Here is a 27,188-nt window from a genome sequence, read left to right as displayed (position 1 = left end):
CTGCGTCAGCCAGCCAGGCAGGCAGAGTCAGGCTGCGGAGGAAGGCTGCATGTCAACCCTGCAGCAAAATGACGTTAGTATTTGGGTGTTTATTCTGCTTGACACCAAAATACGAGTATTTTGATCAGTATTTTATTAAAGAGTACTCAGAATACGTGAACTTTTTAAACCATTGAAGAAATTAAATATTCAATAGATTTCAAAATAAAAGCCTCACAGTCACAGAACAAAACAGTAAGTGGAGAGTAACTGTATAAGGGGTGATAGCTAAAGGGTGCAGGGCTTCTTTCTGCGGTCATGAAAATGCTCCAAACCTGACTGTGGTGATGATGGTCACACGTGTCTGTGAATGTAACTGAAAACCACTTAAAACAAGTCTATAAATACATATCAAAACATATTCTAAAATACATTAGCCGGCCAAAGTTACAAGTAACCCGAGGACAAGAAGAGGTCCTGGCGGCTCCGACCTCGTTTGGCATGAGAGTTGGTGTCCTCACAGCTGTCCCTCTGCTCGGGCTGGTCTACCCCCCTTTTCCCTCCCCCACCTTGGGAGCCCCTCCCCCAGCCATCTTCCTGACTTATCACTCACCCCCTCCTTCAGATCACAGCTCAAGGGTCATGAGACCAGAGAGAACATTTGGACCCTGAACCCTTCGCCCTGTGTTTTTTCTCTCCATGGTGCCGTCACCATGTCTGCATTTTTCCTGCGCTGGCTTGTTCCCTGTGGTCGTCTGTCTTCCTTACCAGACTATAAACTCTTGGAGCACAGACCCAGTTATGCTCACACAATTACACTCTTAGTTACATCCCAGCCCCCGGGACGCTGCCCGAGCACACACCAGGGGCTCCATGTGTGTCTGTAAAATTCATCAGCCTTTCTAAACCGCAAGGGTCCTCTCTGCTGGGGATCCCACAGCCCTCACCTCACCTTAATGTTTTCCTCGTGTGCAACGGGGAAAAGCCAGCAGAACACAGAGAGTGGTGAATGAAAGATGAAGCTGCTTGCGAGTAGGGATTTGGGTTGATGGGAGGAGAGCAGGTGGAGACTGTTATCAGAAGGGGACTCTGACGTCGTACAAGGCAGCATGAGCAGCAGGGTTAGAACGAGGCTGCAGCAGCAAAGGTTTAGGTTCTGTGTGTCTCCTGGGCACGCAGGGAGACATTCTGGTAGACAAGTGTTTCTTTTCTTTTTTTCTCCCCCCTGGGCTTCAATGATGACGTTAAATTAATGCTCCAGGGTGAGGCTGAGTATCAGAAGCTGCAGGTCAGATCGGACTTTTCAGGTCTGTTTCCCAGATGGAGAAGAAAAGTGAAAGCGGGGAGATTTTCTCTGCGCCAGACATAGGATTCTGTAATAGCATTAACTCAGTAAAATGACATGCCATTCCTACACTGTAAACCCGTAGGAATAAAAATCTGATTTACGAACACTTGTTAGAAGTGAATTTATACAGAAAAAAATAAATCCTTTCTTGGAGGGATGAATGGCTTAATATTACAAAAGCAAATGGCAGGCACTTTAGGTGCCCGGTTTTATGAACCCTTTTGGTGCCGTGACAATGGTGCGGGGGGCTGGGGTCAGGGGATCTGCGGGCCCCCGCTGCACAGAGCTTTCAGAGTGTTCCCGGCACCCCGTAAGGTTCCCTCACGGACCTTCACTCCTTATACTTCTCCACTAAGAACACCCACCACCCTGCCTTCTAGAAACTTCCATTCATTAGGTTGTTCCTGACCTTCCTGTAAACGGAGTCACACTGTATGTGCCCTTCTGTGGTCGGCTTTGCCCAAGTTTGTCCATTTCTCTAATGATGGTGATTCCTTTAGCAACGGACGGTTACTAAGCACCTACTACACGCCACGCCAGGCTGTGCTGGGAACACCGGGGACCCGGCCCACAGAGGGCTCAGAGCTGCGACGCGGGACCTAAGGCAGGCGCTCCCCCTGTGTTAGTGAGGGGGGCTGGGCCACAGACACGATTCTGTACCATCCCCGAGCCACACCGGATGCCTGAGACGTGCCCCACTCACTGTTCTCATGATACTGAAAAGTGCGATTTTCCATCTGTTTAACGCTTTCCGCTTTCTCATCATCACTTAACAAAATACTCCTGCATTTGAGCAACCGTGCAGATGAGGAAACAGACTCACAGAGGCCAAATGACCCAAAGGACACACGGCCCGCTTGAGGGCAGAGCTGGACAGACTCTGGTGGCCGAGGTCCAGAGCGCCTGTTTCCCTGCACCCGCTGCCTCCGAAGGGATGTCTGCGGTGCCTGTTTTATCGAATGAAATGGAATGTGGATGTGGGCACCCCAGATCCAGGAGGGAAACCCCAAACGTTTCAGCTCCACAGAGCTCCCCCGTGGGGAGACAGGGAAAGGCAGGCGCCGTCCCACCTGGGCCGCAGCTCCCGTACTTCTTGTTCTGGCCGTGCAGGACCAGGGCGAACACCACCAGCAGGATGACAAGCAGGCTGGACAGCGCCATCACCAGGAGGAACCACCACTGCTCGTAGAACGGGCTCTCCACCTGAGCTGAAGGGCGACACGGCACACGGACTCGGTCACGTGGGACAGAAGCTCAGTCCCTGCCGAGAGCGGGGGAGGGGAGGACTCGAGGGGCAGCCCCGGGCACGGGGAGGGTAAAACCCCTGCCTGGTCTGGGTTGTCCTGGGCAGACCGACCCAGAGACAAGGCTCTGGTTCCACCGTCTCTTTTGGGCCCAGGGTCCTGTCCCCCGCACCCCCCACCAGAGACTTCACTGTCCTGGACCCTGGCCATCGTGCTTATATTCTCTCAATTTCATCTGGGTTAAAGGGAGGGAGGAGCAAAAGCACCTCGGTTTGCTCGTCTCTCCCAGTGCCGGGGCTTCCCTCCCAGACAGCCCCGAAGTCCCCTGGCCACCTCCATCCCCACTGCCACCCCCCCGGGCCACCACTGCCGCCCGGGCCACCGGAACCACTGCTCAACTGTGTCGCCTCTTCCCGTTGTGCTCAAACCCTTGACATCACAGAGAGCGTTCTCAGGTGGGAAGTCGGCCCCTCCTAAAAGGCCTCAGTGATGCCCCTACTGGCCTCGGGGTGTGGTCGGTCTAAGCATGGGAACCCCGCGACCCGAGCCCTGCCCGTGCCGAGCACCGGACCCTTCCACACCTGCCCAGAAACCTCTGCTCGCACCCTCCGGCTGGGTGGGCCTGCCTGACTACCTGTCGGCCTCCTCCGCTGCATCAGGGCCCCCAGCCCCGGAGGCTGGGCTGTGTTTTATTTATTTCGATCCTCCAGCAAAACTGAGCCGAACAACGGGCCCCCCTTAGATAACGTTTTCCCAGAACGAACAGAAAAGGTTTCACTTGAAAGTTGCTTTGAAGAAGGATCGTCTTCCTCATGTTTTATTCTGTTTACTAAGACGAGAAAAATGGGAATTGCTTCTCGGTAGGTGTCGGACGGCCCGGGGTCCCACTCGTGCCTTCCACGAGCTTCCCTGTTTCGGGGCATCGGACGTGAGGGATGGAACAGGAAGCCCGTTACAGGTGGAGCCCAAGGTCTGGCTCCCAGGAGCAGAAACCCCCAGAAAAGACCTCTCCCTTATTGTAAATACCTCACTGGATGGATGCGAAGCGTGTGCACCCTGGGAACGAGGGGGGCGTCTGCTCTGGATCATGTAACAGCACAGGGAGGCCTGACAGATGACAGCACTTTAAATCCAAAATACATGAGCTGGATTTCAGGCTGTACATTAGATCTCCCATCTAATAAGGCCAACACATCCAACCCAACTGCTGGGCCGTGGCACAGAGCAGGCCTGGGCAGAAAGGCCTGGGCTGGGCTACAGGACTCCGGCCCCGAGTCGGGCTCCCCACCCCCGGTCTGCACAGCGGGGCCTGAGGGGTGCCGGCAGGTGACGGCCTGCTGGCTTCTCGAAACCATGAGATGAGCGGACTGCCGACCAGCTGGCAGCCAAGGCCAGCGCGGGGATGCAACGGATTTCAGAAGAACGGTCCAGCCACGGTGCCCCATGACCTCAAGGGCCGGGATCCGCGTGCTTACGTAGGAACTAGCCTTTGCCACTGGCTCCGCGTGTGTGGAATTAAAAGCTCTGAGCATTTGGAATTGCTTTCTAATGATTTCTTGTTCATGGACCAAGGGAGGCATATCTTGAATTGCTGAACTGGGGTGATGGGTGCTGGGGCTTCCTTATTCTATTCTCTCTACTTTGGGGTGTGTTTACAATTTTCTTAATAAAGATGAAGGAAGCAAGGAAAATTTGACTTTTCTACGTACTGTTCGTTAAACAAGCGAGTGGTGCCCGGGTCCATCCTGCAGCCCCTCTCACTGAGCGCCCCTGGGATTCACGTTGCTCCGAGACCAGGGGCCTGAGCGCCCAAGACGCTACCCTTCCTCCAGACTCACGACAGGGAAAGGATGAAGGATGCTTTCAATTTAAACAAGTGCAGTCAGCAGCTTGGACAAATGTGACTGCAGGGAAGGGAAACATACTTGTCTTGACGGGAAGGAAGGCTCTCGTGGCTTCTGGCCCGGACTTGACCCGCTCCCGTCTCCAGATCACCTCCCGTGGCCAGCCCCCACTCGACCCCTCTACAGCCCGGCTCGCAATCTTGGCTGCACGTAAGGACCGCTGCGGAGCTAGACAATCATCAAGCCCAGACCTGTGCCCCCAGCGATGCAGTTGCTGTCCAGGGTGGGGTCCTGCGTGGCTGTTTTCTAGGCATTCCCGAGGGGTGACCCTAAGGTGCAGGCGGGGTGGAGACCCGCTTCTCACGCGCGCCTGGGACCAGCCTCACCCGCCCTCCCCTCCCCACCAGCTGGTCCTCACCGGGCTCCTCACCCGCTACTTCCTCTGCCTCGTCCCAGGCTCTCCCTTCCCTGCAGCCGTCCCCCTGCACCCTTCAAGACCCAGACCCAGGCTCCCTCCTCTGAAAAGCCCTTCCTGATTTTCGGGCAGTCACTTTGACCCCCAGCTGTTACACCCCTTGCCACGTCACTGGTGAGCACAGAGTCTGTCTCCACTGACACTCGAGCTCTGGGAAAGGGAGCCTGGCCTCCCCCGTGTCTGCTGCTCCACCCAGAGCAGGGCGGGGGGCGGGCACCTCCCACTTCAGGCGCAGGGCTCGCCGGGGTCCCCGTCGGACACGACCGCGTGTCAAGGGCTAACACACTCCCCGGTGGCTGCTGGGGGCGATCTTTGCTTTTCAAGACTGGCCCATGGCTCCACGATGAGGACGCGTCCCCTCGTGGAGGGTCTTGGGCTCCACTTTGCCTGGGAAGCCTCCTCCGTGGGGGGACCCCGCCCGGCTGGAGCTGGTGGCTCCAGCGCTCAGGGAGAGACGAGAATTCAGAACGGCTGGAGCACAGCGTGGTCGGGAGTGCGGAGTGCGCGGGGCCCGTGCCGTCCTCCCAGCTCCTCGGGAGGCGCGCGCCAGTCCTCCTTCCGTCACCGTGGCTCCAGGTCACCCTCCCTGCCCCCGAAGGAGGGGCATCGCCCCGGGATTCCCGGGCAGGGCTCCTACCTGACACGGCAGCGGGGGGGCTGCTGGGCTCCCCGTAGCCCACCTGGTTCACGGCCACCACCCGGAACTCGTAGGTCACTCCTTGCCTGAGCTTGTCCAGGCTGGCGGTGTAGGATGTGGCGCCCCGTGGAATATCCTTCACAAACATGTCCCACAGGCCTTCATCTGCGGGGCAGAGAGAGCAGAGGTCAGGGCGCCTGCGCGTGGATGCCCACCCTGCCCTCAGCTCCCAGCTCCCTCCCCGGGGTACGGATGTGAGCCTGAGGCTGGGGGAGCTGCGGGGCCGGGGGCACAGGCGGGAGAGGGGCCTCCCCCTGGTGACTGGACTCCGCTAAGGCTGCAAGCTGGGTGGAAGCATTTTCCCCAGTGCTCTCCGGCCTCTGGTTTCTGACTGGATCTCACCTTCGGTGGAGGGTTCCGGCTGCCCACCGACCACCTCCTGCTGCGTGTCCCTAAACCCACCTTTCAGGCTCACCGAGGACACCCGCTGGCCCAGTGGCGCCTGCGTGCACCAGCTGCTGACCTGAGTTCTCAGTCCCACTGCTTTCTAACTGGAAACGACAATCCAGCCGGCGGGTCAAAGAAAAAACTTTGAACGCCTCTTTTTTTTTTTTACATCTTTATTGGAGTATAGTTGCTTTACAGTGGTGTGTTAGTTTCTGCTTTATAACACAGTGAATCAGCTATACATATACATATGTTCCCATATCTCTTCCCCCTTGCGTCTCCCTCCCTCCCACCCTCCCTATCCTACCCCTCTAGGTGGTCACAAAGCACCGAGCTGATCTCCCTGTGCTATGTGGCTGCTTCCCACTAGCTATCTATCTTACGTTTGGTAGTGTATATATGTCCATGAACAACGCCTCTTTTGCCAGCCAGCTGCCAGCCTTGCGGTGATGCTGTCACGCTGTCCCCACCGCCTGGGGTGGTCGCTGCAGTGTGCTCGGCGCAATTTTCCATAATTGATAACGGGTCGCGTGCTCTCGTGGGGTGAAGGCGCCGAGTGGCAACTGGCATGGGGGTGCACGTGCTCTGGGACAACCCTGCCGGGGCCCGGTTCCCTCACCTGGGGACCCTGCCTTAACCTGCCGAACCAAACTCCCCAAGTGCCGCCCTCGAGTTTGAGCATCCTTTGGAAGCGCTGCAGCATCAAACCTGCCCTAAGACCAGTAGCTATTTAATCTATGCCCAGGTGCTACCGGATACAGGTATAAATTTTAAAAAATATACTGAATTTTGAACAGACACCGACACATCTATGTTCATAGAGCATTATTCACAGTAGCCAGAAGGTGGAGGCAACGCAAATGTCCAACCCAGGAATGGGTAAAGAAAAGGTGGTCCATCCATACAATGAAATATGTTTCAGCCTTAAAAAGGAAGGAAACTCTGACACCTGCTACAACATGGGTGAACCCAAGGACAGGGTGCTCAGTGAGGTAAGTCAGAAACAAAAAGGATAAATACTGTATGATTCCACTTATAGGAGGTCCCTAGAGCAAATTCATAGAGACAGAAAGTAGCAGGGTGGGCACCAGGGGGAGGGGGTGGGGGATAGGGGTTAGGGTTTGACGGCGACAGAGTTTCAGTTTGGGAAGATGGACAAGTTCTGGAGGTGGGTGGTGGTGATGGTTGTGCAACGACGTGGATATACTTAATGCTACTGAACTCTACACCTAAAAATGGTTAAAATGGTAAATTGTATGTTATGTATTTTACCACAATGAAAATACATATTGAATTTCTTTAAGTCCTGACGTGTAGGAAAACACTAATAAAATTGAAATTAAGGCCAGAAAATCAGGTGCAGAGAGAAAGGAAGAAGCTAGACAGCCTTGGTGTGAAGACTGCCTCACCGCACATTAGCTGTGTGACCTTAGGGAGAGTACTTAACCTCTCTGTGCCTCATCTGTGAAACGGTGACAACAAAGGGCATCTACATCACAGGTGTGTTGCAAGGGTTAAACAAGTTAATACTGATAAAGTGCTTAGTAAGCAGTACACTCCGTGAGTGTTTGCAAAATAAAATATAAATCCAATCTCTAAGGAGGTCTTTCAGTAAAAAGTGGGCTCAGGGCCCAAAATGTTCATTTGAAATAGTGCTCCTTCATGAATTATAAATTCTTTTATAGGCACAGGTTTGTGATCTTTTAAAAACAGCAGGAGATCTGGAGAGGAATCTCCATGCACATTTGAATATGCATGCATACGTGCAGACAGCTTTACGGGGGGCGGGGGGTTATCTGGAAACCAACCTTATCACACACCTTGGAACACCAGATATGTTTGAGAGGGTCAACCCCACAGTAACCAGAAAGAGATCGCTAGTGTGTAAGTTGTATTTGCGTAGGGTTTCGAGTTTGCACCGATTAAGTCCTTGTAGTCACAGGTTAATGAAGGAATGGATGTGAATGAGACTTTCAAGGCATAAATCTCTGTACAGGCAAAAAGGGAGTACGATGATGATTTATTTCTAAATATTCACATTTATAGTAGTTTCTCACCAAGTGACCCATTACCACTAATAATGTCCAAATGGCAAGTCATAGCTTAAGCCTTTCTTTTCCTTCTAAACATATTAAGGTTTACACTCATGATTGTCATATGTGATTTATTTCTGGTTTGGCAAGAATGCTCGGGGAATAACAGGCACGGAGGGGGCGTTTCCTCTGCACATGCCACTCCCCCTGCCTGGCGTCCCCGTGTGGCAGCGGGCATCCTCCCCCTCCACCCCCTCTCACTCACCCACGCATTCGATCCACAAATACTGAAGTGCTCCCTCTTTGGTCAGGCCCTGTTCCAGCCAACAGGGGATCAGGTGAGATTCCTGTTCTCAGTGAGCTGTTTGTAAGTCTCTGGGGCAGGGGGGTGATGGAGGAAAATCAACAAGGTCGTCGCACCCTTTCAGATTCATCTTTTTGAGGCCAGCCTTGACCCACTCCTACACTCCAGGAAGAGACGACAGCTTCTGCTCAGGGGCCTCCAGAACACTTCTTTACATTTACCTGTCTGTCTGCACCACTGGGCTCTTGAATTTTTCAGGAGTTCAATAGATATCAGTTGACATGATTCATCGCCCCTTCCTTACTCCTTTCCTTCCCTTCCCTTTCCTCCTTCCATCCATCCATGATCCATCCATCCATGCATCTTTGTGCCCCCATAGCCTTTCACAGGGCCTGGCACAGGGAGCTTTCAGAAATAATAACCACCACCATTTTACTTAGCACTTACTATGAGCAAGTCACTGTGCTAAGGGCTTTAAGCACTGAATAAACTGTGCAATATTTTCCCTCTAAAAAGACAGATAATTTTATGCTGTGAAAGAGACTGAAGAAAAAAATACAGACTCTTGTAAACTGGATACTGCTTAAAACCATTGAAATTAAGGGACTTAAGAGTGTGAAAGGCGTTCCCAGACCATCTGCAGCAGGCCTGAACACGGCTGCAGTGGGTTCTCTGGACGTCTTTTACACTAATGTTTCTGTAATGCTTTCCTGCTACTGAAGAAAAAGAATTACTTCCCCTGCGTCTCCTGTCACCTAAACTCCACATTTTATTTTAAGCGCTCTGTCACAGCTCCAGGAATTATGTGCATTTTTCATAAAAACATTTAAAAATATTGATACAGAATCTCAACACACGATTTACTTTACATTGAAAAACGCTGCGAGGGGAGGAGTCATACCAAGAGAATTTCCTTCTGAAGGAAGTTCGCACTTTTATTCTGCTTAATTCCGCCTTTCCAAAATTAGCACACTCAGCATTTTAGGCTCCTCTTGTGATTCCCCGGGCTATTTATCCACACGCATATTCACACCGCGATCACGGTGGGCAGAAAACCCTGGCGGCTCCCGAAGCCTCCACTCCGTCTCTCCACTATGGATTGCTTTCCTCGCTTGTATTATGTTGTTAAATATCTCAATAAATCATTGATGGAGAAAAGTATGTCTACAAATTAGGGGGAAAAATAACATTAGAGAACTATTAAACATAATGAGATTTGTGCAACTGATTTTCCACGCGCCAGGATAATCCCCGGGCCTGGATTTACATTCTCAATCAATACTTGAGGGGAGTGCGGGCCCTTGTGTTTTTCTGGGGATGCATTCAACCGGCTGTCAGACTCCAGGCGAGGTCACCCCGCCGGGTGCTCAGCAGACCCCAGCCTGCTTTCCCTCCCCACTGGGGGCGCTCCTACCCCTACATCACCCTCGTGTGGGGAACTCGTGATTGGCCCGAGGCGGGCAGTCGCTCGTGTTTCCCAAAGCCACATCCCTGGATGGCTGATGCCAGAGGCCTGAGGACCAGCCCTGCGGGCGGTGCCAGGACTTCGACCTTCCTGGGAGACACGTCGACCTTCAGGCCGGGGCCTCTTGATGTCTGTGGCGGGGTGTCCGTGGCATCTTGCCGGGCTTGGGTCCCCTTCTTGGACGCCCAGCACCTTCCTGGCCTCCCCTTACTGTGACACTGCTGGGAAGTCGCCACCTCGAGGTACGAAGGTGGGGGAGCCGTGGAGAAATACACGTGGCAGAATGCTGCTCGATAAGCCGCACTCCGGTCACACACCTCCATCCCTGCCGGGCTCGGAAGGGAAGCTGCGTGAGGGTCCACACACGCACGTGCGCCCCACTGGCTGGTTTTCCTTTAAAGATATAAGCTCTCGGTCCTGGCTGCCCTATGGCAGCATTTGTTTACTAAAAAAGGAGAACGGCTAATACTGAATATCCTCCAGGAGAGCAAGCGCCTCCAGTCCACACGGGTCGCTGCCCCGACCGCACTTGTTTCTGGCGCTTGGCGTGCGGCAGCTTCTCTCCTGCAGGGCCAGCACCTTGCCGCCCAGGCACATCTGCTCCCGGCCGTGCCCTCGTAACCGGGGAGCAGGGACACCGTCCTCCCGAATCCCAGGGTCTGTGCTCCACTTACCCTGCCGACGCCCAGAAGCGTATGTCTGTGGCAGGTTTCAAGGCAGACGCCAAGAAAGACGTTTGAGCTCGTGGACAACCCAGCAGGGTCTCCACGCTGAACGAAACTGTCATTCACGGCCCAAAGGTTCTGGTTCCACTAACTCACGTAACCAGCGCCATGACATCGGCTTGCAGCTCTGAGCCTGGTAGCTGCTTATGTCCTAAACGCTGCCATTTCTCTTGGTGTAACTGGGCTGGGTCGGAAATTGAGCTGAAACAGGTGGGGCTTACACCTGAGGCTACATACATCTGATGATAAAATAATGGTATGTTATCCGATCCTTGTTGAAGGTAGGACACCAGTGAGATGAACGTCGAAATGCAAAGGATGGCCCAGGACCAGGACCCAGCCCAGAGAGAAACGGCTGCAGAGCCCGACAGGCTGTCAACTCGGGGTCGTGAAGGAGAGGAGAAGTGAACGCAGGCCAGTGACAGAGTCAGAACTGCAGCCGCAGCCCTCGGGCTGAGGACGCTGACTTGGCAACTTCCATGGATTTTAAACCTTCTGAAAAGCACTGATTGTTTTTCTTTGTTCCGTTGAAAAGTCCCGCGGGCAAAGATCAGAAGTGGACAGAAAGAGTGGGGAGGGGCCTGGGGGGCCCCAGGAGGACCGCAAGTGGGCAGGGAGGGGCCCACGGGGACGGGGCCCTGCTGCATCTGACCGCCTCTCCTCTCTGGGCTAAACACATCACTCGTGAAAAGAGCAACACAACGTCTGCCTTGCGTTGGGTACATCCTAAATATGTATTTCACGGCTGCTGTGGAGAGGAAAATATATTTATAGTTCCTTTAGTGCCATTCTGGTCTATTGTGTAAATATGTAAATTAGGTTTCCTGATCTATACAGTAAAATGCCTCGGGACAATTTGTGTAAATAAATCATCTGCATATGCCCCTGCACAGTTTCCACCGCCTTCCTGGGAGCTTAGCAACACCAACTGGGAAGAAACCTTCGCCCGACCAGAGACACGCACCTTCGGCAAGGCTGTCCTGTGGCGTCTGGGGCCGCGTCCACACTCGCTGACCGCCCTTCTCCAGGAGTGAGGGGGGGTGTGTGTCCTAGTCCCACGTGAATGTCACCAGCTGCTGTTCAGTTCGGTGTTTTCACGTTAGGGCATCAGCAGAATTTGCAGGGGTTCAAGTGAAGATGCACAAGGCTGCAGGGCCACCTGCCCGGGCCGCTGGAGCCTGCTGGCCACCCTCCCCGCGCCAGCCAAGCGGACCAGCTCCATGCCTTCCAAGGGCAAGATGGAGATGAGGCCTGGTGGGGAATGGCAGGCAGCCTGGGGCCCCCAGGGCCACCCAACAAAGTGGCTCAGTCTTTCCAGACGCCCGCGGTGACGGGAAGCTGGGTGGCCCCCTATTAAAAACTACCCCTCCAGGGCCCAGCACCACTACCGAGCTCCCTTCAGACACCACTGCCCTGCCCGGAGAGGGTGTCGCCAAGGAGCTTCGGGGCGAGAGTGAGATGCTGCGGCATTTGCTGTTCTGTGTCATGAGGCCTGTACTAGATGACAGCTGAGATCCAAAGCCCAGGGTACTGGCAAGGTGTTTAAATACGGACCATCCGTAAATGCATTTCATCTGACTCCAAGCAGCTGCAGGCCCCCGTTGCGGGGGGAGGGCGGTGGCGGGGAGAGGGCGTCTCCCTCAACTTTCAGTGGCTGGACGGTGAGGCCGGCAGCCTGTTCTGGCCCAGTCGAAATCGCTGGCAACCTGCTTCCCAATGTTGAGAAAGTGAAGCAGAATCTTCGGGGCTCGCCGAAAACGACAGGGTCCTCTGGGTCAGTTTCCTGGAGTGTCTTGGTCCCCGTGGGTCAGCTTCCACCTTCTGGTAATGACCCAGGGAGTCGGACCGCCAGCTGCCGGCAGAGGGCTCGTGTCTGGGTGAGGCCCTCGGGTGTGGGGCAACGCCCCTTCCAGACTCCCTGAAGCTGCACCTGTAACCACCAAGCACCCCGTTTCCTGCATCACAGCAGATGGATGAGCACTGACAGCACAAGGGGAAATGAACCAGCTCCCCAGGGAGCCTGAGGACCCACCATCCCCACCCTGGGGCGGCCCTGAGTGCTCACTAGGGCTAAGATTCCAGGCCCGTGCCTGCGTCTGGCTGGTGGGGAGTTCCGTTCCCCACAGGCCGATCACTGCCACGAAGGTGCTCGTTTCAGAGAGACAGTGCACCTGACTGACCAGGGGGAGGAGACCATCCGTGGAGATGTAAAAAAAAACTTAAGCTGAGCTTTTTATTTTGAGATCATTGTAGATTCCCATGCAGCTGTGGTAAATAGCACAGGCATCCCACGTGTCCTTTATCCAGTGTTCCGGCCCCCCGTTCCCCAGCAAGGCGGCCATGCTGGGAAGCTACAGTACAGCGCAACCGGGAAACTGATGTTGACAGTCCTGACGGGACCCTTTGCTGCAATGCTTGCACCTGGACATGTCTCTCCTCGAGAAACAAAAACCAAAGAAACTGTACGAGACTAAAAATAACTACGTGCATGCCCAGTTGGGACAAATTCTGGACCCAAAAGATACAGAGACCCAAAAACCCAACTTCCACTTTTGAAGAGACTGGAGCAAAAGCAGGAGGTTGGGAGCAAAAGCAGGGCACTGAGCATGCCACCTGCATACAACACCACCTAAGAGGTGGGCAAAACACCTAAGCCTCCCCTCTGGCCCGACTCCTGGATACACCCCTACCCTCACCCCATGTAAGAAACAAGCTCACTCCACCCCCTGCCCCGCCCCCATCAGTGAGTGAGCAAGCAAGGGAAGCTGTTGCTCGTTCTCGCGCCCCCCTGCTGGAGCAATAAAGCCAATAAAGCCCAATAAAGCCTTGCCTGAATTTCCTGTCTGGCCTCTGATCGATTTCTACTGAGGAAGGAGGCCAAGAACCCTGGTCGGTAACACATCCACAGCATTTCCATCGCCTCAAGGGTGCCTCGTGTGGCCCTTTTATAGCCACGTGTCCACTGGGATCTTTAACTCTTGTCGGGGAGACAAGCCTTCAGGTAGAAGGAAACGACAAGCCGGGAGTCTTGGGTGCGTGTCCTCTAGAGCAAGGCTTCCTAATCTTTTCTTGGTGCCGTGGACCCTCTGGCAACCTGCTGACTCTGAAGGACCCCATCTCAGCATGGTTTTCATGCATAAAATAAAACTGAAAAGGAAACCAGTTATATCGGTGATGCTCATAAATGCCTAGCAGTAACCGCAAGTTCACAGTCACGTCCGTCTCCTGGGTACGCAGAAGGTCTGGATCACGTGGGTTTTCTTTTCACCCTTGTTAAGCTACGTGGTCCTTGGAAGATGTGGTGGAGAGACGTGCACCGAGGTGACACCCTTGTCCCAGGGAACTCAGACGTTTTCGCTTCTTCATGAACGCTTTTGATAAGAAGGTCTAGCAGGGTCTGCAGACGACCATAATTTCAACGCTGTGATGAGTACGAACGATCCTGGGAAACCTCTGCACAGCTGGCACATGATGTGAACGTAGCTGTGATTTCTACGGCTGGCGGTTTCACAGGTACTGCAATTACTTACGTGGTTTCTCACCTACGGTTATGTGTTGAACTGGGTCCCCTCATCGTTCATACCTTCAAGGCCTAATCCTCAGTATCTCAGAATGCGACCTTATTTGGAAATAGGGTCTTTGCAGACGTAATTAGTTAAGATGAGGTCATGAGGGTGGGCCCTAATCCAGTATGACTGGGTTCTTCTAAAAGGGGGAAGTTTGGACACAGGAACACAGTGGGGAGGCCACGTGAAGAGGAAGGTAGGGGTTTGGCTGATGCTTCTGCTACAAGCCAAGGACCTGCAAAGGTTGTTAGCGACACACCAGAAGCCAGGGGAGAGGCCTGGACCAGATCCTCCCCGATGGCCCCCAGAGGGAACCAACCCTGCCGACACCTCGATCTGGGGTTCCAGCCTCCAGACCTGAGACAGAACACGTTTCTGTTATCTATGCCACCCAGTGTTTGCTACTCGGTTACAGTAGCCAAGCAAACTAACACGTGTTTATAAGTGAAGGGAAAGCTAAGTTTCAGCTAGAGGGCTCGTGAAGATAAAAACGTATTTTTTCCCGTCGAAGCTGATGGAGCCCCTTGGTGGGCCTGAGCCAGGCAACCTTTGCAACAAACGCTCTCCCTGGATTTGGGGAGCAAGCGGCTTTGCCTTCTGGGGTCAGTGCAGCCTCCACTGCCTCAGTCTGGGCACAGACCTCACAGGGCCTCTCAGCCACGGCACTTGTTGATCTCCGAAAGTGCCCCGGGTCAGATGTCGCCAGCAGAGAGCTGGCTGGCTCTTCTGGGTCCACTGCTTTCAGAGGTACGGGGGGACCAAGTGACCACAGAGGCCTCTGGCGAGTCCAGCCCCGTCACGGATTTGGGACCCTCCAATTCCAGAAAAGGACACATGCCCTGCTTATCAGAAACTGTCGGGGTCCCCCAGGCCCGGGGGCTGAACATGGGCATTCTTGAGCCAAAGAAGGATTCACATCGCCTTTACGTAGACACTGTTTTGGTTTTATGTACTAGGTTTCTCCTTAGAAGTTTCTAGAAGGCACTTCTAACCAGTAATCTTTCAACAGCCATTTGGCGGGGAGGAGGGATGCCTGTGACGTCTGCAACTCCGGGGACCTTCCCCCTCGGTCTAATAGCTTCTTTAAACAGCGCACTGCAGTGCTCGCAGCGCTGTAGTCCATCTGGCGGCGGGGCCTGGCGATTCGCTTTCCGAGTGCGTCCCTGGCACGCCGTGTATGTTCATGCTGAGCCGTACGGCCGTCTGAAGGTCGCGGGGAACGTGCCCGGGGCTCCTCGAGGGTGACGCCCCCCCAGCTCCAGCTGTAACATCCGACTCAAACCATCGTTCACTTTCCAGCGACGTCTGCCCTCAGGCATTACTTGAACAGAGAGAAGGCGGAAGCCCTCTTGGGGCGGATGGGGTCGGGGCGGATCTCAGCCTCGCTCTCCGTGGGTGACGTGTGGGTTTCACTGCTAACAGGAAGGTTCATGACGATCCGAAATGAGCAGCACGCTCTCCACCGAGATCTCGAGCGGAGCCTCTGACAACGCTTGTGGGTCTCACCGCCGAGCCGAGGACGGCCTTAAGTGACCCTAAGTTCTCACGCACGTGTATCCAAGTGACAATCATCCTCTCCCTAAGCCTGGGTAACGTGGCCAGAACACCATGGGTCTGAGGCCCATGAGGTTGCTAGCGCGGCCGTGGTTATGAAAATGGGGGAGTGGGGGCTTCCCTGGTGGTCCAGTGGGTAGGGCTCCGCGCTCGCAACAGGGTTCCATCCCTGGTCAGGGAACTAGATCCCGCAGGCCGCAACTAAGAGTCCGCAGGTCGCAACGAATATCCCGTGTGCCACATCTGAGACCCGGCGCGGCCAAAATAAATAAGTAAATAATAAATAAATATTAAAAAATCAACAGCGGGGGGTGGGGGAGTGAGAGAGAGCCTCTCATTTCAAGTCAGTGCCCTCCGTCTCCATGTCATCAGGGAAATGCTGGGCCGGGGAGGCCCCAAGCTCTGACACGTCCCCTCTTTTACAGATGCAGACACATCGTTTCGGGGTTTCGCCCGACCTACCTGAGGGCCTGGCCTCGATGACGTAGCCCGTGGTGGGCGTCCTGCCCGCACGGCCCTCCGTCCACTGCAGGGTGAGCTCAGAGGCGGATCTGGTGACCGAGACGTCTCGAGGGGAGCCCGGGGAACCTGTGGACAGAGGAGAAAAGAGTGGGTGGGCTTTGGCCCGGGACTCCTGGGCCCGCAGAGGGGCCAGCTCTGCTGCTAGGTCTCCAGGCGGGGCTCCCCCTGGGTCAGTCCCGGTCCCTCATCTTGAAAGTCGGGGTGGGGCTGACACTGGCCTCACAGGGTCCATCAGAGCATCAAGAGAGCTGAGGCGTGGAGGTGCCCACTCGACCCACTGCCCTCTCCTCCAAAAGCACTTACACAGAGGCCGAGGGCATTTGCACAGCGGGAACCACGTGGCCCCTCTTCATGCCAGGAAAACTTCCAATGTTTCCTATGTATCTTATTTCAAAAATGGAATGCACTTCTTTTCGCTTTTTTTTTTTTACACACTGGACACGCTCAACACCTAACAACTTGCTCGCCCACACTGAATGCATCCGCGTGCAGACGTTCAGTTAACACACGCCTTGGAAGGCGGGGCCAAAAGAGTCCTGAGCTGACGCTGGCTCTGAGCGTCCAGCACGGCTCGACGGGAGTGCAGACCAAGCCCCGGCCGGACGAAGGAGGCCTGATACTCACCCTCGGCCGGCCCGGCTGTGACGCTGGCCCGCAGCTCGGGCCCGTAGGCGATGGTCCGCGCTTGCACTCGGAAGAAGTAGGTCACCCCCTTGGTGAGGTCGCGCACCTTCAGCCAGCGCTGCCAGTTCCCCTTCACGTCCACCGTCACCACCTTGCTGACCCCTAGAGCCGCCGGGAAGGGCGAGAAGGGCCCTGAGCACCGCCTCTTCGGCTCTGACCACCAGGAGGCCGCGAGGTTTGCTGAGGGAGCGTTTCTCACCACTGGGACTGTAAGTGCCGGTAACGGCCGATTTTTAGCACACGTAAGTGCCGTTAGAGTCTAAGCTTGGTAAGCGGGTGCTGACACGGGGAAGAACCACCCTCATGGCACGCGGGAGGAGGCCCCGGCTCACTGGCCACGTCGGTGGGGAGGGAGGCCCGGCAACTGGCACCATGGTGGGGGCAGGCCCCCGACATCTGGAGGGTCCCTCCCCGCTTGGCTTGGAGCTGCACAAAGCCCTGTGTCACGTCGGAGGCGACCTCGGGCTTCCCAGCTTAGCTGGGGGAGAGAACGTGGAGGAGGAAAATGGAGGAAGACTCTGCATGGGCTGAAGGCGCCCCCCCACCCCGCGCGGGGCCCACCCTGCGGCCTAAGGGCTTTGGCAACGCATGACAACTTCATCCACAGACCCTGAAACATGACGAACCTGTCACCACAGACAGCGGAGGTGACGCAGCTCCACAGACCTGTGCCAGCACAGAGACGCTTCCCTCACAAACACAGACACCGAGCAGATGTGATGCTGGGTGTACTAGGTTTAATTAGAAAATAGAGGTTGGACACTTTGGGGATACAAACTGAAAAGTACACAAACACAGCATTTTCCAGAAGGGAAAATAGGGTTCTTTGGTAAAACAAGTCTGAAAATGAAGCATTCAAACAAAAAAAGCTACATAAGCTCTAGACTGCGGGACTTCTCAGAGCCTTCAACACACCGATGTCTGTCAGGACCTCTTGGAGGAGGATGTCAGGCTGGGGCAGTTCCAGGACTCGTTAGTCAGCAGAGGTCGTGTGGAAGAGACGCGCCGGGTGCCTGCTGTCCTGGGCCCAGCGTCTGCGCCACCGTGTCCCACACACAGAGAACGGCCGGGCTTCCCAAGACCAAGGGGCCGCCTGCCCTCGCTGCGACTGGCCGGTGTTATCTGCACCTTGAATCCTAGGGAGGCCTTGACCTCAGAAGAGCCCAGCAACGTGCGTCCTCGCTACAAAGTGGGTCCAGCTTTCAAAGTCATCCAAGCAAATTCCTCTGACCCTACAGGTCTCCAGAAGCCATTCTAGTTGGTTTACTGTCTTCATGTTGCGCCTTTTATGAAACATTTGTTCAGCTACATGATTCTCTTCCAAGTTATTTCGGAGCTATTTGGGCTGTTCTTGCGTGACTGGGGCTTTTCGGTAGAGCAGCAGGGCCATTTCTGCACAGAGAGGCCGCCCCTCAGCTGCATCGCTCCAGAACGGGGTTTCAGGGATGACAATCTGCACCCACGGTTGACTGTCACCAGTGAACACACACGGGATCCTGCCGGATATAAAGTTTTCCTGGAGAGCAGCCCCTTCTTTTGTTAAAAAACGCCCTCCTTCTCCTCAGAGCAAAACCGACCCCGTGCACAGATTTTGTGAATTCCGTCCCGCCAAGAGGTGGAGCTGGTCTGCTCCCCTCCCCCCACCCCCTCCCAAACACGTCGGCGTCGTATTTATTCCGTCAACTTTAAAACCATGTCCTGCACTCCAAACCTCAGGGTGCAGTCGCCTGAAATACGTCCATTTCAAACATGTAAGAAAACATAAAAATAGCTCTTCTATGGAATCAGATTCCCAAGGACACGGCTCAGTGTTCCGAGGGCCTGGGGGCTCCCCACGCAGCCAGGCCTACCTTCCTGGTGGAGGGACCCGGGGTCCACAGCACTGCAGTACCACATCGACGCCCCTGTTCCTGGGGCCTGGGCTGCAGGCTGCACGACCAGGGTCTGCAGGTGTCCCTCCAGACGCTGCCTGGGCCTGGGGGAAGGGGCATGGAGAAGGGTCACCCCAGGGCGAGGTCACTGCTTTACAACTGCTTTTTTACTGTCTTTACCACAAACTTGTGTATGTGTATATCAACATAAATATCATATCCTTGGTGATCTTCACAAGGGAACCGGCGTTATCAGAGAGTTAATATAAAATAAAGATGCTCGAGGTTCTCCCTGCGTTTGCAGCCATATCTCTGGGAGATGCACAGGTCCTCTGAGGCATATGAGAGAACAGAAATGGTTCGGAGCCCCGCTTGCTACTTTCATGGTTCCCTGCCTAAATCCCAGATCCAACAGCATAGGGGCTGCAGGCCAGGCTTCTCCAGGAGACGCCCTCCAAGAGGCCTGCACAACCCATCACATCAGCCAGCCACCCTAAGGGGAGGAGATATAGAATCGGGGAACTGGGGGCCGCTGGGGAGGGATGGGCCCAGGTGTGGGGACGCAGGGCAGCCAGGGCTGGACCAGGGCACGAGGTGCCGGGCAGCCTGCCCTCAGCGGGTCCGGGAAGCTGTGTGGTGCTTTCACAGCCACGGCCTGGCGTTCAGCCTCTCTGTTCTCACCCACGACTCTGTCCACGATGTCGGGCCTGCTCAGCTAGGCAACGGCGCGGTCTTCGGTCAGAACGCCCCAAAGAGCCCTGGCAGAGAGGCGCCCAGGGCGAGTGCCGCTGCTCCATGATCGGCTGAGGGCGGGTTCCCTCTGACACTCGCAGGGTTGGCCAGTGGGACGGGGAGTGCAGACGCCCCGGGATTTGGAGCCTGTCCCAGGCCTGTTACTTCTTCCCCGTGTGACGCTGGGCGACGCACTTGACCTCTGCAGGCCTCCGTTTCCCGTCGGTCCTGAGTGGGCAGTGCCCACCTCACAGCAGTGGCAGGAGGGCCAGATCCCAGACCCTGCAGTGACTGTTCGAAAGCATGTTAAACTCCGGGCGCTGCGATCCACCTGGGTCCCCGGCTGCAGCTCTCACACTCCGCGGCGGCCACGCTGCCCCAGCACCCAGGGCTTATGGCGGCCACCGTGGAGCTCAGCTCACGACCCTGCTGGTCAGGCCTTGGGAGGTGGCTGGCGTGGCCGATTGTGGCCGGGCTCCTGCGTGCAGCTATGGCTGGTCCTCATGTGCCCGGCAGGTGGCCGGCTGTCCACCAAGGCAAGAGGACGGAGAGGTCACGTCCCCAGCATCTCCCCGAGGGCCGGCTCAGGCGTGTCCACGAGAGGACAGGGTGCCTCCCGCGTGCAAACGCTTTCCACGCCTCCGCCCGCCCCACGGTGGTTACTGCTCCAGTGGTCACTGTGAGTCTCACGGCCAAGTCCGGAGGAACGCAATGGGGCTCGATCTGGGGCCGTCCTGTGCTCGACCCATGACACCCACCAGCAGGAGGACTGCCACCGGCAGCCACTGCCCACGCCCCGCATGATGGCCTCCTTATGGCCCCACTTCGGCCGGGCCGTGCTCCTCTCTGGCTGCCAGCCGTGGCCGCTGGAAGGGCCCAGGACTAGTGTACATCTGGCTAAGTCAGGGGTTCTGGCAGAGGCCGTGGTCCAGGTGGGCTCGTGGTGGGATCCTGGGACATGATGGTGGGGTGGCGGTGAGCAGGGCACTTCGGGAAGGTCACAGGGTCACCAGGGCGGCACCAGGGCAGTGGGTCGGTGAGCTCTGCTCCTGGGGAAGGGGTGTTTGCTGGTTGCCAGGGAGGCCGGGGGAGGCTCGAGGCCTGTGGCCAGCCTCACCCCAGCGGGAGCAGGGCCCGAGCTGTCGGGGGGCGGGGTGGCCTGCGGTTGGCGGCCAGGCTTAGCGCCGGCCTGGTGCTAGAGGCAGCCCTGCGACGCCTCAGGCGGGACTGGACACTTCCTGTCACCGTCATTGTCACGTGGGGTAGCCCCAGCCCTGGACCGGCCACTTGACAGGCAAGCAGGCGTCAGTGGGTCTGGGACGTGCACAGCCAGAGCCTGGCGTCTGGACAGTTTGCCGCTGAGGGTGCAGGAGCCGGGGCAGCGGCTGAGTGAGCGCAGGGCTGAGCCCCCGTCCCTGCTCCAATGGCAGGGCTGGCACACTGGCCGGAGACCCAGGCTGAGAGCAGCGGCCCTCCCCACAGACAAGGGACGCTGCTGCGGACGGCAGATATCTCGCTACTTGTGAAACGAGGGGAAGACGGCTGTGACCGAAGTGACTCCACCTGTTGTCACTCCAGGGAACGGCAAGCCCCACCTGCAGCGGGAAAGCAAGATGCTTCCCTGACTGCCCTCGGGCTCCGTCTCTGCCGCTCGCCATCACGTTTACGTTCAGAGACACAGGTGCTCCAGACGTTCCCCATCACGTGACAGATAAGACCTCGGCTCTTGAACCTGCCCGCCTGGGTTTGAATCCCTCTTCTCCCCCCGCCGTTCCCCAACTGTAGGCCGTGGACAATGTCTGAAGGGCCCGAAGCCCAACTGCTTTTTTTTTTTTTTTTTTTTTTTTGCAGTACACAGGCCTCTCACCGTTGTGGCCTCTCCCGTTGCGGAGCACAGGCTCCGGACACGCAGGCTCAGCGGCCATGGCTCACGGGCCCAGCCGCTCCGCGGCATGTGGGATCTTCCCGGACCGGGGCACAAACCCGTGTCCCCTGCATCGGCAGGCGGACCCCCAACCACTGCGCCCCCAGGGAAGCCCAGCCCGACTGCTTTGTCTGTGGCGTGAGGATAGATGCGGCGCGCCCCGCAGGGCTGTGGTGAGGATGAGGAGAGAACACTCGAGAACGGTGGGTACGGCCTGGCGTGAAGTCAGTACCGGAGGGACGGCACCTACCGGTCGGCGTGCTCAGCAGGGTCGCGCTGACGGGGGCGCCAGGAGAACCCTGTGATCTGCTTGTGGTGGACCCGAGTGTCCAAACGACGTGAAACAAACAAGCAGCCACGAGGACACTGGGAATCCGAGCTGCTGATGCGCCCCCAGGGATGAGGCGGGGGCGGGGGGCAGGCGTGGGGAAGCTCTGCAACAACCCGGCAGCAATTCTAGCGCCTGACCGTGCAGAGGAGGGTAACAGGGGGCACAGCCAGGGCCCGTGGCAGAATCCGGCCAGGCGGTGGCCTTGCCAGGAGGCCAAGGAGACAGGTGTGGGCCGTGGGGTTTCTGGAAAGACTTGCAAACCTCCCCACACAGATGTTCTGCTCAGCAGTCAGTCACCTGCCGGGGGAAGCGTGGGAAACCTCACTCACGGTCTGGGGTGAGGAAGGAGGCGGAGGCCGAGGCCAGTCAGGCACCGTCCTTGGCAACCCTTTCCCATCTGAACGGCACTAGTGGGTTAATATCCTTGAAAAAGTGTGTGGGACCTGGGCTCGTGGAATCTGTGTGCATGCGTGTGCGTGCGTGCATGCGTGTGCAGGGAACGCTGGTGAGCACAATGAAAGTCTCCATTAATTCTCGGCCCTCCCTCCCTACTGAACGAGCAGGAACGTGGCCCGTCTCCTTCTGGACCTTGACCCAAGCCATGCCCAGGCCACCTGTCCCCAGACAGGTGCTGGGTGCTGAAAAGACACAGCAGAGCGTGCTAAATCAGTGCTGGTCCCCAGCCTCTTGGCTGTTTTACGAACCGTTTCCACACGTCACCTCTACTGTTATTTACTCAAGTTCACGTGAGAGACAGGAAGGACCCTCTGTCACCTCCACTGTTATTTACCTAAGTTCATCGATTTTCTGAGAGGCACGTTATCCCCCTCGCATTTTTACATCTCTGATTTGGGATGCAGCTCGGAACTGATGCTTCAAGAGGACTGGGCCGTGGTTTAGTGGAAGCATTTTTTCTTTCTCGGCACTTCATAAAATAACAATGAATCTCACAGGCCATGGCAGTGTAGATTTGATGAAATAAAATCTAGGGCTTGACTTTTCTTCTTCAAATCAACTCCCCGTTTTACTTGAATGTGCTTGTTTTAAAAGGAAGCTTTTATCACGGCTTTAAATGGAGAGCCAATATCATTTGATGGGTGGGCGATATCTTTTCCTCCCAGACATTAAATAATCCACAACTTCTACAGTCTGTCTGTGTCTATGACCAGGGCCTCACCTCCCTTCTCTGCACCACAGTGCCGGGCACACAGTGGGGACAGAAAGAAATGCCCGCTCGGCCCTCAGTGTGCGCTCCGGGAGTCGGGCAGTGGGCAGAGATGAGTGGATAAGAAATCAAATCAACACAGAGCTGGCGGCACCAACTACAGCAGGGGCGCAGGGACAGCGTGCCGTCAAGGCCCGGCTCCCTCCCGCCCACCCTGTCCACCCCTGCACCCGTCCTCTCCTCTCCCGTCCATCATCCCCTCCCAGAGCCCCCAGCCAGCCCCCCTGGTGGCGCCGGGGTTGATTCAGCCGGGGATCCCAGTCTCCTGTAACTCAGACCCAGTGCCTCTGGCTCCACCTCGGCCCCACATCACTGGCCCTGTGGCCGCCCGGACGACTGGCATTGCTCCCTCCCTGCAGGCCCCGCGTGACCGAGCCTCTGTGGGCCAGTCTCGCCTCGGATGCTGGGCTCCTGGGCCCTTCCTGTCTCTCGGCGCCTGTCTCTGCTCCACGCCCGACGCTCTCACGCGGTCCCACTCTCTTCTTTTTTGTGTGTGTGGTGCGCGGGCCTCTCACTGTTGTGGCCTCTCCCGTTGCGGAGCACAGGCTCCGGACGCGCAGGCTCAGCGGCCATGGCTCACGGGCCCAGCCGCTCCGTGGCATTTGGGATCTTCCCGGACCGGGGCACGAACCCGTGTCCCCTGCATCGGCAGGTGGACTCTCAACCACTGCGCCACCAGGGAAGCCCCCCACTCCGTCCTTCACGGCGCCGATCACTATCAGACTCTGTGTGTGTCTGTTCGTGTGTGGCTCTCTCCTCCCTGGAGCACAGCTCACTGCACTCAGGAAAGCAAGGATCTCGATGAACAGGTCAGCTCAGATCCCAGCTTCCCTGGATCCACAGACTCCAGCATCTAGAACGGCACCTGGCGCACAGCAGGCGCTTAAAAAAGACTTGCTAACCAGAGTTCCCTGGCAGTCTAGTGGTTAGGACGCGGCACTTTCACTGCAGTGGCCCGGGGTTCAATCCCCGGTGGGGAAACATCCCGCAAGGTGCGGGCCAAAAAACCCCCACTCCCGACACAAAAAACAAACAAAAGCCTCACTGAGTCAACGAAGAATGAAGGCAGCCCCCGAGGAGCCCCCGAGGGAAGCGTCCGGGCCCAGCCGCCCTCGTGGCTCCAGCTTGCGGCACCCAGGGTGGGACGCGCACTGAGATCTCAGGCGCAGCAGGAGGGGCGGGTCTTGGGGGATAAAGAGGCCGGTCAGGGGCCCTGCGGAGAGGGCCGTGTTCACCCGCCCCTCCCGGCGCCGAGCCGTGTAGACGGTGGCTGCCACGCAGCCGGGAGGCTTACCTTGGACAGGCGCTAAGGGCTCGTACACCACTCGGTAGCCCTGCAGGACGCCATTGGCTGCCGTGGGCTCCCCCCATGAAACGTTCAGCGTGGTGGAGGTTACTTCCGAGAATGCCAGAAAGCTGGGGGTCCCGGGAGCTGGAGGGCAGGACAGAGAGGACGTTCACCAAAGCCCCTTTACGCCATCTACATACGTGTCTACGCCTCCACGTGGAACAGAGATCTTATTAGATGGTATCTCCAATTTAGTGAAGTCTCAATGCCGTGGATGAAAAGGAGATTTATTGATCATCTTCGAACTTCCCAGGGTCAATCAGAAACTCAGACCCTCCCGAGAAGAGCAGAGAAAACGGCGGTGTTTAAACACAAAGGAGCCTGAGAGATGCGATGACAAAGGCATGAAAACGAATAATGGATGGAAACAGAAAATGAAGTGCAGACAGTGCCATCTTCTAGCACCTGCTGGAGGATTCCACGGGCTCCAGTCCTGCTCCTCTGGGGGGGGGGGTTCTCCCCTCCCCTCCCCTCCTGGGGGGCCCAGAGGCCTCCGAGGACACCCCCGCACACTGGTCCTCATCTGAAATCCCACGGGCGCCCGGCCATCTTACTGGCCCCCTTGGTCTGGAGATGGGGGAGCTCACGCGCCACCCTGAGCTGGAAGAAGCTCCTGGCAGATGCAGAGGCAGGCTGTGTGGCCAGGGAGGACGCTGACCCCGCCCACGGCTCCCGTCTGCCTGGGCCCCGTGGGAGGGCCGGGTGGGTGCTGGCACCCAGAGCTGCCCCTACCCCAGTGGGCACGGATGCCCCCCTAGCTGGGTTCCCCTCCGTGCTCAGAAATGCCCACTGAATAGGCCCCCACTTGCCCCCTTTCGGTCCTCCCCCGTCACTGGGGGCCCTTTGGCCCTGTGACCTGCCAGGCCTGCAGTGCCCGAGGGCCTCCACCTCCTACCCTCAGCCCCACAGGTCCGCCCATACCCTTCCTGTTCAGAGCCCACAGTCCACAGACAGCCCCTCCCGGGCTGCTGGACGGGCCCCGAGGACGCAGTCCCTGCAATGCAGTCATGGTCATCTCCCAGGGGGCCTGACGCTCAGGAGCCCGTTCCCGGGAAGGCTGAACCCACAGAGGTTTGGGGAGCCTGGAGCCAGTGGGTCTGTGCCCCATGGGCTCCCTACCTTACACTGCCAGCCTTCCACTCCCTGCATCTCAAGAAGGCCCCAGAGCTCCCGGGACGCAGGGCCCAGCCGCCATTCCCTCGGGAAGCCTGGTCAGCCTCAGGAAGCGCCCCAAACCACTAGGGACTCTGTGAGTCGCCAGGAGAGTGAGTGAGCGGCTCAGAACGTACCCCAGATGAGGAGAGGAGGTCACAGGCAGTGTGAACCCTGGCAGGGCAGCCCGGCCATGCCCTAGGACCTGCGCGGGGCTTGTGTCTGAGAGACGGCCTGCCAGCTGCTTCCAGGGGACTCTGTGGCCCAGAGGCCCGGGGAGGCCAACACTGCGGCCTGGGCTCAGCACGTCAACATACAAGGAGCTCCCCTGCCCCGGGGTCTGGACCCTGAGAGACTCCCCCGGGGGCCTGGAGCAAGTCCTGCTGGTGACAGATGAGGCCTTGTGCAGATGGAGCCCGGCCCCCCACGGCCCACGCTGCTCACACTGGTGGATGCTTACGGGGCAGCTCCACGCAGCAGGCCTGGGCTGGGCGCTGGGGACACCACATGAATCGGACCCAGAAATTCCCAGCTACGCGGGCTCTGGCTTACAGGACAGGCAGAGCGGAGAGCGGAGGGAATGGAGAGGGAGGGTCGGGGAACAGCTCCAGGGCAGGGAGGTGACCCAGGCTGTGGAAAGGAAACACACTGTCCTCCTACCGGCCTGGTGGGTGCGGCCCTGCTGGGGGTCACTCCTGGGCCCGTCTCCAGCAGCGTTGAAGGCCGAGATGCTGACCAGGTACTTGGTGTGGCCGGTGAGGTTCTTCAGCTTCGCCGTCGTCTCGGGCAGGAACAGTACCCTCATCTTCTCCGTTTCGTTCTGGCCGTCCGCCTCCCAGTAGTAGATCTGCCAGAAAGAGCCAGAGGCTGGAGGCCAGCGTGGGAGGGAAGGGGTGGCGCCCCCTCTGTTTCTCAGCCTGGGGACAGGTGGCCACGGAGCCAGAGGGGACCTGAGTGCTCCCGGGGGCCGAGCTGTGCTTTGCAGAGCCGGGGGTGGCTGAGGCCAGGCCAGGGTGGACGGGGCCTGAGGATGGAGGTGGCATCTCCTTCGGCTGCCAGGAAAGTGCCTTTTCTCTCACAGGCCTGGCTAGGGGGGTCGTGCCCCTTCCCCCAAGCTTCTGGACAGAAGGGAGACCAGTCTACCCCCTGCTCCAGCCTGTGGGGAGAACAAACCCCCAACCTCTACCCTACGCTCCCACGTTTTCTTTAAGGCTGAGATCGAAGGCTTGGATCAATGTGACCCAATACTCTGGATATGAAAACAGCCAAAAATAACGTGGAGATGAACCACGTAGGGCTCAGCCCTGTTGGAGCAGCCCTTGTTTCTCCTGGGTTCCGTTTCTTCTCGTCTAGTTTTTAACGCGCTCATGGGCAAACATGATGTCCACGTACAAAGGTTTGCTAAGGTCATCAGAACTGCTTCCCTAGACAGCTGGCCGAGAACCACTGCCCAAGCCAGTGCCAGCCAGGCCACCCAAAGACAACCCCAATCCACAGATCCACCTCAGCTCTGTGGGCCTACAACAGGCCAGGCCGTGAGAGCCGCTGGCCCACGCACAGGGCAGCCGAGGCTGCCAGGCAGCGCGGGGCCCGGGGCCTGCTTTCCCGTGCCCTGCTTTCCCGTGCCTGCATGCCCGGCCAGGCCAGAGCGGAGCTGGCGGGGGAGCCTCTCTGTATCCACCTGCAAGACGCAGTTCAGCTTCTGCTCTCTGAACTGACCAGATGAGATGCTCTGCTTGAACAGGCCTTACTAACTTGAAATCAATATCCAGGTTCAA

The 27,188-nt window shown here is 57.2% G+C and overlaps 1 protein-coding gene across 1 annotated transcript in view; it reads right to left on the bottom strand.

Moving 5' to 3' along the window:
- Positions 1-27,188, bottom strand: part of SDK1 (sidekick cell adhesion molecule 1) — a gene marked incomplete at both ends in the record, with an annotated part of 840,970 nt that overhangs the window by 16,606 nt on the left and 797,176 nt on the right. Inside the window, 6 exons of the mRNA XM_079719129.1 lie at positions 2,398-2,535; positions 5,528-5,692; positions 16,084-16,209; positions 16,768-16,929; positions 24,205-24,342; positions 26,071-26,257. Coding sequence (XP_079575255.1) covers positions 2,398-2,535; positions 5,528-5,692; positions 16,084-16,209; positions 16,768-16,929; positions 24,205-24,342; positions 26,071-26,257 — 916 coding nt within the window. The remainder of the gene's footprint in view (positions 1-2,397; positions 2,536-5,527; positions 5,693-16,083; positions 16,210-16,767; positions 16,930-24,204; positions 24,343-26,070; positions 26,258-27,188) is intronic.

The sequence above is a fragment of the Hyperoodon ampullatus genome (assembly GCF_949752795.1).
Source record: "Hyperoodon ampullatus genome assembly, chromosome: 14".
NCBI classification, from domain to species: Eukaryota; Metazoa; Chordata; class Mammalia; order Artiodactyla; family Ziphiidae; genus Hyperoodon; species Hyperoodon ampullatus.
Note: the sequence above shows the minus strand (reverse complement) of the source record. Positions and strands in the feature narration are given on the sequence as shown.